Source organism: Taudactylus pleione, unplaced genomic scaffold (assembly GCF_031769625.1).
Source record: "Taudactylus pleione unplaced genomic scaffold, aTauple2 ptg000967l, whole genome shotgun sequence".
Classification (NCBI taxonomy): domain Eukaryota; kingdom Metazoa; phylum Chordata; class Amphibia; order Anura; family Myobatrachidae; genus Taudactylus; species Taudactylus pleione.
This window is the reverse complement of record NW_028285368.1, coordinates 471,891-490,725: the sequence shown is the minus strand read 5'-3', so window position 1 is coordinate 490,725 and position 18,835 is coordinate 471,891. Positions and strand designations below refer to the sequence as shown.

The 18,835-nt window shown below is 41.9% G+C and overlaps 1 protein-coding gene across 2 annotated transcripts in view; it reads right to left on the bottom strand.

Annotated features, from left to right (window-relative positions):
- Positions 1 to 12,424: 12,424 nt before the first annotated feature.
- Positions 12,425 to 18,835, bottom strand: part of GNE (glucosamine (UDP-N-acetyl)-2-epimerase/N-acetylmannosamine kinase) — an 89,862-nt gene continuing 83,451 nt past the window's right edge. For both annotated transcript variants that reach the window (XM_088460059.1, XM_088460061.1), the window contains exons 8-12: positions 18,693 to 18,822; positions 17,991 to 18,212; positions 17,606 to 17,788; positions 16,712 to 16,828; positions 12,425 to 15,734 (exon numbers count right to left, since the gene is read on the bottom strand). In XM_088460059.1, coding sequence (XP_088316185.1) covers positions 15,499 to 15,734; positions 16,712 to 16,828; positions 17,606 to 17,788; positions 17,991 to 18,212; positions 18,693 to 18,822 — 888 coding nt within the window. In that variant the 3' untranslated portion in view covers positions 12,425 to 15,498. The remainder of the gene's footprint in view (positions 15,735 to 16,711; positions 16,829 to 17,605; positions 17,789 to 17,990; positions 18,213 to 18,692; positions 18,823 to 18,835) is intronic.

Genomic DNA, 18,835 nt, shown 5'->3' with positions numbered 1-18,835 from the left:
CTGCATTTCCTATACTTGTAATGGGAAATGTGATGTGCTTCAAAATTTATCAAAAAACTACCTGGGAGGGGAGAGATGAGGGAAAACTTGTGATGATAACGCCACCTGAAGATGGCATTAAGCAGGGAAAGCAGAGCCTGGAGTTGGTTCCCGTGATCAGCCTTCTTGTCTGAAAGACCGCAGTGTAAAAAAAAAATAGCATTCAAAACAAAAACACTTGGCCCCTGGTGGTCATTCTCTGGTCAAGTCCTCTGGGACTCTGGTCAGCTGGTCTCCGGGATCCGTCTCTGTAACCCAGTCAGCTGCTGTATGCCGGGTTCACAGAGCATGATCCTGGAGACCAGCTGACCAGAGTCACAGAGGACCTGACCAGAGCACCGATCACCAGACAGATGTGAGCTTAGCAGTGGCGGCGGTAGAGAGAGAGGAAGGAGGGTGAGGAGAGATTTGTGTAGAGCTGGCAGCACAGTTTCCAGGGTATTTTTTGCAAAAAATACCCTGACAGTGTGGCATGCGGTCACACAATCAGGGTATTTTTTGCAAAAAATACCCTGAAAACTGTGCAAAAAGGATTCACAGGGACAGAGCTTTCTTGCAAGCTCTGTCCCTGAATGCGATATTTGATACATCCTTTGTCATGTATTCAAATATCGCATTGCGCATCCTGGCGATATTATCACATCCACATCTAAGATGCAAATTTTGATAAATAGGGCCCATTGTCCCATGGTATCATAAAAAATTTATCCATTGGTAAGTATCTGGTTTTCTAGATAAGCAAACAGCGTTTTTAGTAGTTGCATAAAGAAAAAGAAACATGAAGCCCAGCATAGGGGAGATTATACCAGCTTCAGACAGAGTGTACGGACAGCCACTCCTGCACTCAGACTACATATGGAATCCATGGGACTAGTTTTCGCTACACTGTAATTACCTTGGCAAGTACATATGATACAATGTATATAACTTTGAAACACACACCCAGGCGTAAATTTACTAAGATTTGAGTCTGATCGAGTTGTTTTTTTTTTTTTAAACTCAATTAGCATCACCGAAACTCGGATGAAGGCTCCCGAAACTCACAAATTTACTAAGAAGTGAGTTTAGCTGAGAGTGAGATGGCCGATGGTGAAGCAGATCGAGATTTCTCCCTGAGATTTGCAGAGAGAGATAAAAATGCAAACTCTCCAGATCAAGCAGCCTGCACATATCAGACGTAGTGTCCCACTTCGGGAAATCGCAAGGCCCGCCAGCCAATCAGGCCGCTTTACATGTAGCAGCCACTCATTCGCTGGCTACACGTGGGTCCCAGCCAATAAGCGTCCGCTATATGTTAAGCGTCCTTTGATTGGGTAGCGGGCCATGGGATTTCCCTGAAGTGGCCCAACACCTGTCATCCGCAATGTGTTGGTATGTGTGACAACACAAATACCAATACTTGTCCGCATGGATCGGGTCAGTCGGTTTGTTTGTTTTTGGCCAAGTCCGGGGATGCTACGGAAAGCAGCGCAGGGACAGAGGAGAGTATAAGATCTTTTTTTCCAGGTACACCTGTGGATTCTACAGAACAAGAGGACGTGAACATCTGGCAGCATGCAAGTATGTGTGAGTGGGATAGGTGTATGTATTAAAGTTACACTGTATATGGTGTGTGTACTGTGGTTATTTAACTATGTATTTTACAGTGGGGGTACAGGGGCCGGCCACCTGCTGGCACTTGTAGTTCCACAAGTGCCAAAGGGCAGGCATGCTGGCACCTGTAGTTCCACTGTGAAATACAATAGTTTAGAACTATTTTTACAATACTATAACCCCCGTACCCACAGCCCAGGGGTGCGGGGAAGAGTCCCAGGCTTCAGCCTGAGCCTGGGGTTTCCGGAGAGGGGGGACCCCTTCCCAAGATCCCCGGCTTGGGATGTTAATGCTTCGGCCGTGTAAAGCCAGTGATAGGGTCTCGTGGCTGTGGCATTACACCCTGGTCGGTTTCGGTCCGGTGCCAGTTTTAAATATAGGGGAACCCCTAAGCATTTTTTTTTTCACCCTATATTTAAAACCAGGACGGGCCCTGCAGCCTGGTGTTCGTTCCTAAATTACGGGGGAACTCTACACGTTCCCCTCCCCCCTCTCAAAATTTTAGGAACCAGGACTGGATGAGCAGTCCGGGGCTGGTTATGTCTTTTTTTTGGGGTGGGGGGGGGGGACCCTACAAATTACTGCATATTATTATTATTAACAGATACTGTAGTTTGCTAAAGTTATTCTTGACATGCCCCATTGCAGACATCAGCTTCCTCCAGTAGAGATACACCATCCATGGACCCAGGGGGTACCTGTCTCTTCCTTTCCTAACACTCACACTAGGCTCTGAAGCCACAGCAATTTCCTTATCCACAGCAGGAAAACATAGAGCAGAAAAAAGCCCTGTTTTGCATACACAGGGATTTCTCTGCTTCATAGGGGCAAATTTACTAAGATTGGAGTTCTATTAAGAAGTGATGTTGCCCATAGTAACCAATCAGATTCCAGGTATTATCTTCTAGAAGATGCTAGATAAATGCGAAGTAGAATCTGATTGGTTGCTATGGGTAATATCACTTCTTAAATAAGACTCCCATCTTATAAGTTTACCCCATAGAGTGCTCCTACCCCTGCCGCCCCTGTTGACTCGGGTCACCTCCGTCCTGACTGGTCATTGCCCTCGAGTCCCCCCACTCTGTTCCTACTCTTGCTGCCACTATGGTGACCCATCATATGCCCGCTGCAGGGGAAAGCAAGGGGCTCACAGGAGCTTACAGCAGCCAGCGACAGAGCTGCCGCAGGACCAACAGTACTGCATGCGCAGTATCCGGATCCTAGGTCTCAGATGCGGTATTAACCACAGTGATCCGTTGCTTCGCAGAGGAATAGGGATGGGCAGAGCAATTCACCATACTGAGTTGAGCCACATGGCTCAACTCAGTGAAGTGTCTCGGGACACTTTAGAGCTGTATCAAGCAGGGGTGCCGGCGACTCCGAGTGAGTCACTGACAGCTTCGCCCCCCTTCAGCCCAGCACTACAGATCATGCTTCTGAACTGACTCCTGAGTCAGTGAACACCCCTCCGAGCCCTGCCAGTGGCAGCGTGACTCCGAGTGAGTCACTGACAGCTCCGGCCCCTACACTGCTGATCCATCCGACCTGCACTGAGCGGTAGCGGCTCCACTGACAGAGAGGCTAGAGAGGTGGTGTGTCTCGACACATCAAACGTTGAGTGACTCGAATCATTCGAACAACTGAATGATTTGTGTCATTGTGTTGAGACACTCTCAGTAGCCATCTCTACTGAGGAAGCTGAAAATAGAGGAACACCGCAAGATGGGTACGTATTAGTGAATCACTCAGTAACTTCAAGATATATCGCAACAATATGATGCAATCTGTCTTGAAAGTTGCCATGACTCACTACACAATCTTTATGAATAGACCCTAAAGTACTGCTAATTCCAATGTTACTTAAGGAAAGGTTTCACAGTTGTTTCAAACACCACAATTTTCTGACCAGAGAACTACTGCATCTTATGTAACACTAAAATGAATGAGTAATATCATTCCCATCACACTGTCAATTACTCTGTCAAAAGGCTACTTGTGGCTTTTTGGCAACAAACTCAGGGGGTCATTCAGACCCACTCGCGAGCGGCAGTACGCTCGCAAGTGGATCAATGGTCCCCACTGCGCATGCGCACGACGGAGGGAGCTCCGTCGTGCACATGCGCGAGACCCGGCGAGCGAAGGACTTTCCATCGCTCCGCGTCTCGCACCAAAGGGGGCGTGCTGTCGATGTTGATTGACAGCACGCCCTTTGGTGGGCGTGCCTGCCAGACGGAGGCGTTCTCATGGGAATGCCTACCGTCTGAAGCCGGCCCCACTGACATCACTAGTGATGTCAGTGGGAGTGATTTTGGCTCTGACAGAGCCAAAATCACTCCAGGGCTTGTGGTTGAGAAACCCGACCACAGGGTTTCACTCGCAAGTCCGATGGTCAAGACCATCGCGACCATCTTGTTGCACGCTCGTATATGCTGTGGGTGGTGACCCACAGCTATACGAGCGTCCAGGAGGACGCTCCATATTAATGGAGGAGGGCCCTGATTCAGAGCGTGCGCTCTGGTCAGAGCGTTCGGCTCTGAATCAGGGCCTCAGTTTGTTACTTTGGATGATTGTTTCTCATTGCAGAATAAAATGCCCAGGTGACCATACTCTACAAGGGACTTACCTGCTCTTGTACCTTGACCTTTGTAAAACCCGATCCAGAAGTAAGGATTATATTTCACAGTAGTTTAGAGAGAAAACAACCACCTATAGCCAATGATAATTTACTTTTTTTAAAATTATCATTTATATACTGTAGCACCATGATATTATGCAGCGCAATGTATATTCTCCCCCAAAACAGAAGCACAAAGGCTAGGGTCCATTTTGTTACTAGCCAACAGGGCTCTAAGTGTTTTTGAAGTAACATACAAACTACACACACAGGCTCCTGGTTGGAACTGAACGGCCCCAGCACTATAAGGCAGCAATGCTAACCATTGTACCATCAGCAAATGGGGGACCCCTCCTCTCTAGGAACAAAATGGTGTATGATGAAACCATGACCTCAGCAAAACTAAATTAATTAAATGTTTTGGGTATAATTCCAAAACTTTGGGAAAAAATTGGGTTGACCAAATTCACATATCCGATGATTTTTGCACAAGTACATGAGATTGTTAGGAAAAGTGTTTCTCAACATTTATAAAGTGTAAGCATATTGTTTTATTGTGCACGTCTGTTAGTCATAGACTTTAGATTTGCCATTCAAATCTATATAACTGTAGTATTTTCTATATTAATATATAGCAAATAAATCCACTCACAAAGGCTGCTGGAGCTGTTGCTTAATAGAGATAACAGCTAGTAAGACTAAAGGCCCCCATATATCAGCGATTGTGTATAAAAATCTTTCCCTTTTTCAATCGATTGCAGAATTGCCACAATCGATTGAAAAAGGGAAAGATTTTTATACACAATCGATTGCAAATTGCACGATTGCTGCAATCAATTGCTGATCATTTGCTTTTTCAATCCTCTTTTGGAGAAAAGAGGTTGTACCGAAACAATCCATGTCCAACATAACTGATACAGCTGCAATGGTGTAAAAGCTACTTCAAATTACATTATCATATACGGGTATCAAGCTGGTGCCTGCAAATTGCAATCCGAATTTGCATCACCACTTCAGACATTGGGAGTTATCCAATTAGCCACGATTTTTCGCAGGTCCATAGTTTTTTATAGTAATTATCGCAAATTAGTTTTCACCATCTGAGTAGGTGAAAAGTTCTGCAAAATCTAAATTTTGTGCCTAAACTGTCTGGACTTTATGCAGAACCCCTGGGAGGTATGCAGTCGGGAAGCCAGCGGACCTAATCCCGACAGCCGGCTTCCCGACTGTCATATCCCGGCAAAGGTCTAAAGACAGGCGTTGACATGCCTAAGATTAGGCTAAGGCTAGGGGAAGGGGGGGGGGGGTTAGTGTTAGGCACCCCCCCAGGGGACTTAGGTTTAGGCGGCGGGGAAGGGGGGTGGGAGGATTAGGGTTAGGCACTCGGGGGGGAGAAAGGTTAGTCACCTCTAAGGGAGGGTTAGGGGGTAGAAATAGGTTAGTATATACTTACCTTAGGACGATCGGGATTTCCTCCTCTGCCGGGATGCCGCTGTCGGGATTCCAACCGCCGGGCATGGATCTGGCGGTAAATCATACAGATTCCCCCTGGGACACCTCCCTAATAACTAATTAGGCAAATACAGAATTGTGGTATGAACATACCCGTTGATAATTCTTTTTCTTCAAGGTCCATAGGGTCCACAGGAATTACCTTGGGATATATAGTTGGATGACATCCATTGCACCAATCAGCAAAGCTTTGGAGCTCCCAGCATGCACTGGGCCTCCTCCCTATATCCCCCGCCCCCAGCCATTCAGTTTGTGACTAAGACTCGCGACAAGAAGACAAAGAATGGAGAAGGAAGAAACATTTCACCAGAAACACTCTACATACGAAGAGGGAATCTTACGATATATAGTCTTAAGAATAGGGTCCCTCTGAGGCCAGATGCATCAGGGAGGGTGCCCTGTGGACCCTATGGACATCGAAGAAAAATAATCATCAACAGGTATGTTCATATCATAATTCTGTATTTCTTCTTCATGTTCCATAGGATCCACAGGAATTACCTTGGGACGTCCTAAAGCAGTCCTTAGGGGTGGGGATGCTCCTGAGAAGAAAGGAGAATCCGCTCCCAAAGAAAGCATCCTGGGAGGCGTACTTGTCAAAAGCGTAGAACTTTATAAACGTACTCACAGAAGACCATGTAGCTGCTTTGCACAGTTGTTCAGCAGAGGCGCCCTGTCTTACTGCCCATGAAGGTCCTACTGACTGAGTAGAATTGGCTGTCACCCTGTTAGGTACAGGCAAACCCATCTTATAGACCTGCGAGATGGTCATACGAAGCCAATGAGACAATTTCTTTTTGAGTCTGTTCTCCTGGCGGCCTTTGTTCGGTCCACATAAGTCCTGAGAGCTCGGACCACATCAAGTAAAGCTTTGCCTGTAGACAGGCCTGAAGTCTCTCCGTCACCACAATTTCCTCATTAATAAGATAATGAGAAACTACCTTCGGGAGATTACCCGCCTTGGTCATGAGGACAGCTCTATTCAAATGAAACACCAAGTATGGGGAGCAACATGACAAAGCTGCCAGATCAGACACCAAACGAGTGGACGAGATTGCCAGGAGAAAGTGTTTTTGCCGTCAGCCACCTCAACTACTTTATCCAAAGGGATGTGTTTGAAGTGCCCTGAGAACCAGAGCCAAATCCCACGGTGCTAGCGGTGGGAGAAAAGGAGGCTGTAGTCACAGTACCCCCTGCATTAATGTTCTGACAACCGACAAAGAAACAATTTTACACTGGAACCACACCATCAAGGCTGACACCTGAACTCTCAAGGTGGCCAGGCGGATACCCAAGCCCTATCTGGCCTGGAGAAACCCCAGCACTCTATTCACCTTAAATATTTTATGGTCATATTTCCTGTTATGACACCACAGAAAAAAATTACAGCTCAACCCTGTGATATATGCGCGCAGAGGCTGACTTCCGTTCCCTGAGCATTGTCTGTATCGCCAACGAGGAAAACCCCCTGGCTTTTAACACGGAAGACTCAAGACCCAAGCCAGTCAGGGTAAATCCTGGTAAGGACATGGATTCTTGATTAGCAGGTCTTGTCGCAGAGGGAGTGGAAATGGACTGTCTACTGACAGATGCTTCAGGTTGGCAAACCAATGGCTCCTGGGCCAGGCAGGAGCTATTAGCACCACCCTGCCGCCTTCCTGTTTGAACTTCCTGACCACCCATTGCGAGGAGGGAAATTGGAGGAAACAGGTATGCCAGTTTGAAGTCCCATCTTACCGATAGAGCGTCCACGAAGGCTGCTGAGGGGTCTCTTGTCCTGGACCCGTACCTGGGGACTTTGTAATTGTGACGTAACTCCATCAGGTCTACTTCTGGTAGACCCCATTTGTCCACCAGAGCTTGATACACCTCCGGATGAAGGGCCCATTCTCCGGGTGTATATCCTGTAGGAAGTCTGTTTTCCAATTGAGCACTCCTGGGATGATCACAGCTGTTATCCCTGGAAGATGGCTTTCTGCCCACCGCAGAATCCCTGCCACCTCTCTCATCGCAACTGGGTTTCGTGTGCCTCCCTGATTATTTATATAGGCCACTATCGTCGCATTGTCGGACTGAATTTGGACGTGTCTGCCCCGACTCACAAAGGGTTCCCAACTCCAGTCAAGTACCACCAACAGGGCATGTTTTGTGAATTTCTTTAATCATGCACAGTCAAGTTAATCTATGGTGCTGGGTCAGTAATTATTCCAACTTATTCCACAGACTGAATCCTCAAAGCCTGACCTGTTGGGAAACTTGAGGGTTTAGGTGGAGAACCACTGCAATCCTGCATTGCAGGGTCGGTGAAATCCAACATGTTGGATTTCACAAATATGCCGATCACGATCAAAAAATTATTGTGATTGGCAGATCAATGAAAGTTAACATTTAGAATTTCACCGATCCTGCGATGGATTGCGGAACATCAATGGTCGGCATTTCCGACCGGCAGGTCAACGTTTCCAATCCGATCACGGCGATCCATTGCAGATGGGGACCCTTTTTTAAAATATATTTTAAATTAAAAATAAACTAAGACATACATAAGCCTTCACATGAAAAAAGGGAAAACATTGTGTGTCAAAATAGACATAGCTTAATCATAGAAAATCGTATATGGTATAACAAAATATTGTAAACAATTGTACATTAGCTGCAAAAACAAAGGTAGGAGAAGAAAAAAGACAAGAGAAATCAGAAGAAAAGAAGAGTAGAGCATGAGGGGGGGGGGGGGGAGAGAGAGGAAAAAAAAAAATGAGGGGGAGAAGGGGTAGGGGGTGGGGTAGGAGGCCTCGCTGGTACAACATCGCAAACACGATTGTAGTGTGAGCAAATGGTACTAAAATAGAATCAAAAGTCTGTAGGAAACACTATAAAGTAAAGAGAGAGAAGGTAAGTGAATATATATTAAAGCAGTTGATCATAACAGAAATCTGAAATCTGTACAAAATTAGATGATCTATTATTAAGATATGCAGTGATCTTCTCCATACTCACCAAGTGCCAAATTCTATCAGTTACTAGGCGGAGAGGATGAGTGTCTAAACGTTTCCAATATAATGCAACGAGGCATCTGGCAGCGTTCAATATTTAAACCACCAACTTAATGGAGATTGTGTCTAAACATTGCCATCGGCAAGCCCAAGAGAAAAGACCAAGGGTCTTTAATTATGGGAGTATTAACTACCTTACTGAATAAATGTGCAATCATGTCCCAATAATGCACAATTTTTGGGCAAGTCCACCAGATATGAATAAAATAACCTAGGGCACCGCAACCTCTCCAGCACCAAAGGGAAACAGAAAGAAACATCTTATATAATCTAGTAGGGTCCAGGTACATGTAAAAGATCTTGAAGGATTATCCTTCACCAGGGTCAAGATAGATGTCTTTGAGATCACCTAGGAGGTACCCCAGTTCTGTGAGGCATGAAGGGAGCCAGCATTGGCAGGATGTGCTGGTCCGCATAGTGCCATTTGGAGATTTCTGGCATACCTCCTAGGTGAGTCAGCTCTCAGCTTATACATGTGCTGTTTTAATGCAGTACATTAATTTGTAATTATATGACCCAGAGTGTGTGCTACTATTGGGTAGCAACAATTATTTTGGGCTGAGCGTTTGGGCATGGGACCCCCGGAGTAACTCTGGCTGGGCCTTTTCAAGGGCATCACCACTTAATTCACATAGATATTTTTTCATCACCTTTCTATTTGTTTGTCTATATTAACACATTGATTTATCTTTACACAGCTATATTTTACACTTCACGATCACCTTTTTTTCCCTTTTCGTGTGATGCCCTGGGGATGGTCCTTGGCTGGATTCTTTTGGGGTTCCCTGCGCCTCGGACGTGAACCCCGTAATGTTTGGGACGCCGGTATAGAGGAGCCTTGACGTTGGCCCAGCGCTTTTGCAAATATATGAATATGTATGTAACCAATACCTCTGAATTTCTATTATTATGTAGGATTCAAGTGTTTTTGTTGATATTGCTGCAGTGTGTTGGACGGAATATCCCTTTTTTCCTGTAGTTCAATATTCAGATGCCATAAGCCAAAAGGTTGTACAGTATGGTCAGATGAAACCAGAAAAAACTTTTTGGACTGAACTCCATGAGCTATGTTTGGTGAAAATCAAACACCGCACACCACCCAAAACAGCAGTGACTGGCAATCTCTGTAAAAGAGCTGCGGAATATGCGTACACTATATAAATAACCTAATAAATCATAAATAAAGGGTCTTGAAGGGAAGAATTTGGAGGGAAGATGTGTGCTACCGAGTACCCCTAAATTCTTGAAGAAGTTATAATTGCAGCAAAAGGCGGCTTTACGAAGTATTTAATCAGAAGATTGATTACTTTTCCAACTCTGTTATTCTTGTTTTTAATTTTCAGAACCGTTGCTTTTTTTCATTAGTTGAATGTTGTAAATAAAAGCAGGGTGTAATGTGACAAAAGGAACAGATTTCAACAGGGTAAGGCAGTCTGTCTTGTAAGGTCGCAGTAACAGTGTGAGTTTTCAACATTAGAATCATTGCAGGAGATTTAGCCCAGTAAACTGAATTACTCTGCTAAATTAAATAGTTCATCTTGAGCGCAATCTTAATATTTTTTTAAAACTGCAGTATAGGCAAGTAGATATCCACATGTGCTAGAAACAGTACATTATATTATTTTAGTCATACATTGCACCAAGCAATGCCAGAACCATTTTGCAAGTTTAACCTGTTTACAATGGACATTTATAAGCACAGCCAATACTTTTTGTGGAACATAGATATTATATATACACACACACACACACACTGTACCAATCAAAAGTTTGGAGACACCATCTCATTCAATGGTTTTTGTTTATTTAAATTATTTTCAACATAGTAGATTAATACTGAAGACATGAAAACTATGAAAGAACACATATGGAATTATGCTGTAAACAAAAATGTGTTAAACAAATCAAAATATGTTTTATATTTTAGATTCCTCAAAGTAGCCCCCTTTTACTTTGATGACAGCTTTGCACACTCTTGGCATTCTTTCAATCAGCTTCATGAGGTAGTCTCCTGGAATGGTTTTGAATTAACAGGTGTCTTGTCAAGAGTCAATCTGTGGAATTACTTGCCTTCTTAATGTGTTTGAGACAATCAGTTGTGTTGTGCAGTGGTAGGGTTAGTACACAGTGGACACCACTATTTGACTACTGTTGTAATCCATATTATGGCACCAACCACTCAACTCAGTAAAGAGAAAACGACAGTCCATCAGTACTTTAAGACAGGGGAGGGGAACCTTTTGTCTGCCAAGGGCCATTTTGATATATATATATAACATTATTTGCGGGCAAATTGCAGGCCACGCCCCCTCTGTGTGATGTCACAGGGGCACAATTGCCAGTGATTACAGCAATGCCTGGAGCATCCTGAGGATGCTCCAGGGAGCTGTAAGGGCAGCGGTGTGACCATCTGAAGCGTCCTAAGGATGCTCCAGGTGGCACTGCTGCATAGATTCTGGCTGCAGGGTGCTATTATAGGCACCCTGCAATCCAGATGAGGCTAGCAGAAAAAAAAGCTCAGAGGGCCAGACCAAATGATTCCGCGGGCCTTATACGGCCCCCGGGCCTGAAGTTTCCCATCCCCGCTTTAAGACATGAAGGTCAGTCGATACGGAAAATTTCAAGAACTTTGAATGTATCCTCAAGTGCAGTTGCAAAAACCATCAAACGCTAGGATGAAACTGGCTCTCATGAGGACCGCCCCAGGAAAGGTAGACCAAGAGTTACCTCTGCTGCAGAGGATAAGTTAGAGTTACCAGCCTCAGAAACCGCTACTTAACAGCACCTCAGATTAGAGACCACATAAGTCTTCACAGAGTTCAAGTAGCAGACAAATCTCAACATCAACTGATCAGAGGAGACAGCGTGAATCAGGCCTTCATGGTCGTATTGCTGCGAAGAAGCCACTATTGAGGATGAACAACAACAAGAAGAGAATTGTTTGGGCCAAGAAACGCAAGGAATGGACATTAGACCAGTGGAAATCTGTACTTTGGTCTGATGAGTCCAAATTTTAGATTTTTGGTTCCAATCGCCATGTCTTTGTGAGACGCAGAGAAGGTGAGCGGATGGTTTCTGCATGTGTGGTTCCCACTGTGAAGCATGGAGGAGGTGGTGTGAGGGTGCTTTGCTGGTGACACTGTTGGTGATTTATTCAAAATTCAAAGCACACTTAACCAGCATGGCTACCACAGCAATCTGCAGCACCATGCCATCCCATCTGGTTCACGCTTACTGGGACCATCATTTGTTTTTCGACAAGACAATGACCCCAAACACACCTCCAGGCTATGTAAGGGCTACTTGACCAAGAAGGAAAGTGATGGAGTGCTGCGTTAGATGACCTGGCCTCCACAATCACCAGACCTAAACCCAATTGAGCTGGTTTGGGATGAGTTGGACCGCAGAGTGAAGGAAAAGCAGCCAACAAGTGCTCAGCAAGACTGTTGGAAACCATTCCAGGAGACTACCTCATGAAGCTGATTGAGAAAATGCCAAGCGTGTGCAAAGCTGTCATCCAAGCAAAAGGGGGCTACTTTGAGGACTCTAAAATATAAAACATATTTTGATTTAACACTTTTTTGTTTACTTCATAATTCCACATGTGTTCTTTAATAGTTTTGATGTCTTCAGTAATAATCTACTGCCTGAGAGAGGCTTATCATGGGGTTTCACCACATTTAAGTAACTACTGTATTCAATCAACAGCTAAATGACCTTAACAAGGAGTTTTAGTATAAACTTTTTCATTCATTCATTATAAAACAGTTATAGAAAAAAAAATAATACTATTTGTACTAGTTTTGCCAAAATTGAAACAATACATATTTAGTCATGCAAGTCTCTTAAATACTGCAACTTTTTTTTTTCGTTCATATATTGTAATTTTATTTACAGTCTCTGACACTTTAGGTCAGAGCCTAAAGATATGTAGTTGTTTACACTAAAATGTACAGAACAGTCTTTATATTACATTTTTGATACATGAGTAAATACAGTACCAAGAAAAAAAATAGACTAAAAAGTGCTATAATAGAAAAAATAAATAAAAAATAGGTGGAATGCAGACAGTCATTAAATCAGAATGATTAACTGCTTGTAATATTTGGTACTAAAATTTTAAAAAAATCAATAAATAAAAGCACTCATGAAGAGATGTGTATTATAGGCATACAATGAAAGCACAGGAAAATGCCATAATGGCTTTCAGATGGTGTAAAACAGCGACTTTGTTCAGCAAATTCTGGTGACATTAACAATGTATACTTAAAAATACTATTTACTTGAACCTCATTTCCCCATTAAATCTTATACCATCACAAGAATGCTTTGGTACAAAATATTAGCTCTACAAATACATACAATTGTATTTATGTATACATCATTATAAAAAACATTCTGCTTACAAAGTCGTCCATAATTACAAAGAACAAAGTTTCTAATGCAAATATCAGCTTTGCACATATTGGAATTTAGTGTTCACTTTCAACTACAGTAAAGCTGCCTACATACTATGCGATCAGTCTTATACGATCTATCATTCCGACGCTGATCGGAACTATATATCGTGTGTAATCCTTTAGTGTGTTTGCCCAATCGCGCGTGATGTGCTCCACAGCAGTTGGGATGATGCGATGAACGACTCCATGTTGCTAAATGCAGCAAGGAACGACACATTGAGTCTTCATACCCTGCATGTAATGATACATCACGTCATCTTGTAGGCTTGGTACACAATCATATAGTCTGTACCCAGCTTAAGTACAGTATAACAAAATTTCCGTTGAAAAACAAAGCAGCTGTATTTAATACAACTGTATTCCAGTTACAGTTACCTTTTTACAAGACATTGTCCAGCTGCATGTGTAATTTAAATAATGGTCCTTTCACAAGAACAAGACTGCAATAAAGCCAGGCACATTAAGTCTGATCAACAGCCATGTCAGTGCTGCGATTTGCATTCATATCTGTTGTTTGGAGCTGGTCATACACCAGATCAACTTTCCTCCAACCATCCAACTAGTTGGTTGGTTGGAATGAAAATCCGGTAATGCATGGGAGCAAATGACAATCAGCCGGAAAACAGACGAAAGCTGTTGTTCAAATCAAACAGATTTACCCAACTTGCATGAATGACCTTTTTTGTGTTTTCTGATGTTTGAGAGCAAATTACGGTTTGCTGGTTGGAATGAAAATGCGATAATGTATGGGAGCAAATAAACTAGTTGGATGGTTGTAGGAAAGTTGGTCTGGTGTATGGCCAGCTTGTGTAATAATAGGGGATTATGTTAATGAACAATAAAGCCAATTTGAATGTTTCCAAACAAAAATAATAAAAAAAACCCACCCCATTGACCAAATGCCCAATTGAGAGATGGGCCGCAAATGCCATCGCAGCTGCGATCTCTCATGGATTGCAATTGCAAAATTATGCAAATTACTCACATTCCAGTGCATAGAGACCCCCACTGAAAGCATCTCACATCTGCTCTCATGCACAAAACTGGTATCGTCAAACACAGATTAGGCGGCCATCAGCCTCCTGAGTCTAAAATGCCACAGACACAAGGAGTCTCCAGACATGCAGAGAGCTCTCCTGCTGTGAGCAAGTGGCTAATTAATGGACGCCCAGAACACGGTGTTTAAATGGTCCAGAAATGCCTGCGTTTCTCTAGGCTTCCCACGTTACCTCCACCAAACGCTGACTACATGTCACTCACACTGCACGTGATCTTCTGTGTCAGCGCATATACAATTTAATCGCTGCATGTAAGAAGTGTGCTTTAAACGCATGCGCAATTGCTCAGTCTACGGAAATATCTGCAGTGCGTACATCTTCGAATCAGGTCCTAAGTAGAGACACACACAAAAGAGGGGAAAATCCTTTTTGATACCAGGTTCCTACAAAAGAAAACACTGAATGCAATTTAAAATACACATGGAAAAGCCAGTATGTACCTTTGACAAGAGTGTAATGTGATGTGAAAACAATGCTCTAAAATTAAATTTTCTTTGTTTTTGATATACAGTAATTCTCATTTACATAGAAGAGCCCCAAGATTGGAATCTACAAACACTGGATATTTGCAGCATTATAACAAAGGTCTGAATAAACAGACAGATTTCACAACATTTCACCTTTGAGAAAGTATTGTTGCTGTGAAATTTACACTAGCTGTACATAATATAAATAAAATCATATGTATACATCAAAATATAAATTAGAGAGATTCCATTGATATTTTGAATGATGCTTCACCATGAGGAAGCAAAACCTAAAAATGCTTTGGTTAATTTCTCAAAAATCCCAATGACCCACTTTAAATGCATGTACAGAATCTTCTGCGAGCATAAAACAATGGCAACAATTATAAAAAGGTGGGGGTATTTTGTTCTGAATTTCTTAAAATACAAAGACTTCATCCATTGTCCGCCAAAAAAAAAAAAAAACTTTCCGGGCATAATTATATCACCCAAGGTTGCTTAATGTTTTTTTCCTTAAAAAATAAATTAAACAGTCAACGTCCATAAATAGGTGAAAAGACATAGTAGAGATTAAGCTCTTTTGAATTATAAAAAGCATAAAATGTGAGAATGTAAACCAGCTTTATCCAGGGACAAAAGCTTGACTTGGCCAAGAAAGCGGAATATAGGCATGGTAGGTGGCACAATCAGTCTGTTGGATGTCTAGTATGTTCTGCGAGTGGTATAATCGAGAACCATGCTCGCAGCGCCCAGTAGAGCAGGCTCGGTTAAGTCTGACACAACAACGCTGACATCTTGGACTGATGCTAACCCTCTTTTGCGTATCACTTCTTTCACCACACTGACATAGTGGTTTGCTAGGATACCAGAGAGGATAACTAACTGTGGATTTATGGTGTGAAGGATGTTCACAATCCCAATGCCCAGAGCTGTAGCAGCTGTTTTAAAATAGAGAGAGAGAGAAAAAAATAATAATAATTAGCGGACATTTTGATTACTCAAAAATACAGGTAAAGGACACTAATTTTCATTAAGTGTATTTTTATGTGATTGGGCCATTTAACTACCAATCATGACTAAAATGATTGCTTGTTCTATGGAAACACGTGATGCTGATGTTTTGTGACTTTGATTTGCTATACAAGTAAATTATTAACTTTAGTACCTCTTATTACACAGGATAAAGTGAGTCTGTTCAATGAGGTGCATTTTATTAAATACATAACATAATTCATAAATAAATCCTGTACACAGAGTAACAATATTTAATAGAAGTGTACCCATTAATATAATTTTATTTCCATGATATTTTTTAACAGATCAGTTGTTGGGGACCCTGTTGTGCACTAGTAGATAAAATTGTGCATTAAGTATTTAAATACTTGGCTAGAGAAAAGCATCTCAGCATGAATTGCCATTCCGATACAATGTGACAAATATGTATTATCCTACTAATAATAGTTGCAATATAATTGCTACATACGACTGCAGAGTGGCTGCTACTGTTGCAAAGAATTAATGCACACTGTTATATTACATCTTAGGAATTAAACATCCTGGGAGCTAATCGTATCACAGAAAGGTAAAAAAAAAAAAAACGGACAATCTATTCAGAGCTACTATATGCTTAGTTGTCTGATTAATTAACACTAGTCAAATACATACAAATTGTATGAGGATGATGCCGATATATATTTTTTTACTTTGGAGATAAGAAAATAAAGGTCACGGTATAATACCCTTTTTTTTATAATAAAATAAATAAAACTTGCACTAATATTGTTACACTGTGTACAGGATTTATTTATGAATTACCACACAATACAATATCTAATGATTGAAAAATTATAAGACTTTGTTACAAAGAGTTTTGGCTTGTGCTGGGAGACCTTTCTTAGTAATTTAATTTTAGTACCTGTTTTAAGAATATCATTGGCTTTTGTGTTGCCCAATTTTGCTGCTTGGATAAGATGAACAGCTGTAACAGACTCATCATTCTTTAAAGACATGCCTTCCATTAATAGCGCGTCCTCTGCGTAACAATGGAATAAGAGCAGGTGTTAAAGATTTGCAGCACAATTTTAGGCTTAACAAAGTAAAGAAAATATTTCATGAAAGTTTAATAACAAAGCTTTGTAAGTTACTCAAACCTTCAAATATAACTTGCCCTCAATTTCCAATAGGGCACAAGTGTGCTTGTGATGTATTAAAAAATCTAAGAACACTGCAAAGTAGATCATGATAGATATTAGTATGTGACAAAGAACTGTACATGCAATTGTTGAACTAAGGCAAGAGATAGACTGGCACCTAGTGGCAGTAGTTTCATTTGCATGAAGAAAATCTTCTTAGTGGTAGATTTATACAGCAATTCTGTAGTATGTGCTGACTGCGAGTTGCCATGACGATGGCTTTTATCCACCACTACAACATGTGGGAGTTTCGTTTCATAGTGAAGCCTCTTCAAAGTTTATAGAATTCATGTTAAAATAATGTGTAATATACATTTAAATGAGCAAACAAATGTATTAACTATTTCTTGAAGTTTATTTTTTAATGCTTTTTCAGAAGCAGAGTTTGTACAACATTTGTATTAAAAGGTTTTCCTACAATATCAATATGAAGTGTGTGTGATGGGTCCAAAGTGCGCTTCTAACTATTCACAGATAATGGCACGAATGTGCTCCAACTATGGCCAGTGCATAATGTCATCATGAGTTTACAGCGTACATAAATACCAAAGTAGATAACAAAACCGCCTTTACAAGCCTTGTTAGATGTTTTAAGGTTACTTTTCATGGGGACTCACTATCATGCAGGTTCTTTGCATCTCTCTGCAGAGCAATTCCAGATGCAAACGCTTCAATGCAGCCGCGGCTGCCACACATACACTCCGGACCATCTAAAGACACCATGATGTGGCCCAGTTCACCAGCACAATATGAGCTGCCATGTACAAGTTCACTTTGATGGATCACTCCTCCTCCAATACCTGAAAGAGGGGAGAGAATATATACCAGCACATTAGCAAGTCCATGGGAGATCAACAGATCCTTGCTGTAATTAAGGGAAAGCAAATACTAATATGTGGTGAGAACTGAAGTGTCTCATACAGTGCCACCAAAAACAAAGGAAAAAATAAAATAAAAAAAAGTTGACCACCACCTTGTGTTCCATAGTCCCGTAATGCATACCTGTCCCTGTAATAACTGTGACAAAATCTGCTACCCCTATGCCATGGCCAAATTTCTTCTCTGCTAATGCAGCACAATTTCCATCATTATCCACCCACACTGGTAGATGTAGTGTGTCAGAGAGGGGGGTTCGCAGGTCAACTGAGCACCATTCTTGTATCAACTTTGTAGAATGAAGTACTACACCCTCTTGTGGGTTTACACGTCCGCCTGTAGAAATACCTATGCAATATAAAAAAAAAAAATTGAAAACCTTAAATATGTTATACATGCATAATTGCAACTACAAACTATGCAGTATACGTATGCCTGTTTGAAACCAACCATGGGGTAGGTGCAGCATGATGAACTATTTACTTAATCAGCCTTCCCTTTAAATACACACGCCTGATCCTCTTTTGTTTAAGACTATTCAAAAAGTGTACTCAGAAAACAAAATGTACAAGGTCACTTGACATTTTGGCACATAGAGCAGTTTATTTATGGCAATACCAAGCAATTCCTAGTGGGAGGGGGAATTATTGTGTACAATTAAAATATTTTAATGTTAAACATGCCAATCAGGTCAATTAGCATATTAAACAGCGTGATTAGTATGCTCTTCATTATGCAAACTGGGCTGGAGTGTCAGATTTTTCCCTACAGATCATCTACAACATAGACAACAGAGCCCATAGGTGTAAAGGAGTGTCAGGTACGTACCCACTCCAAGTATTCTGCAGTTCAGATTAACCGCTTCTGATGCTGCTTCAACACACATCTTTATAATTAACTTGATCCTATCCTCATATGTTTTAGGATTGGGTTGCGCGTATTTCTTAATTATCTGCCCCTGCAAAACAGAT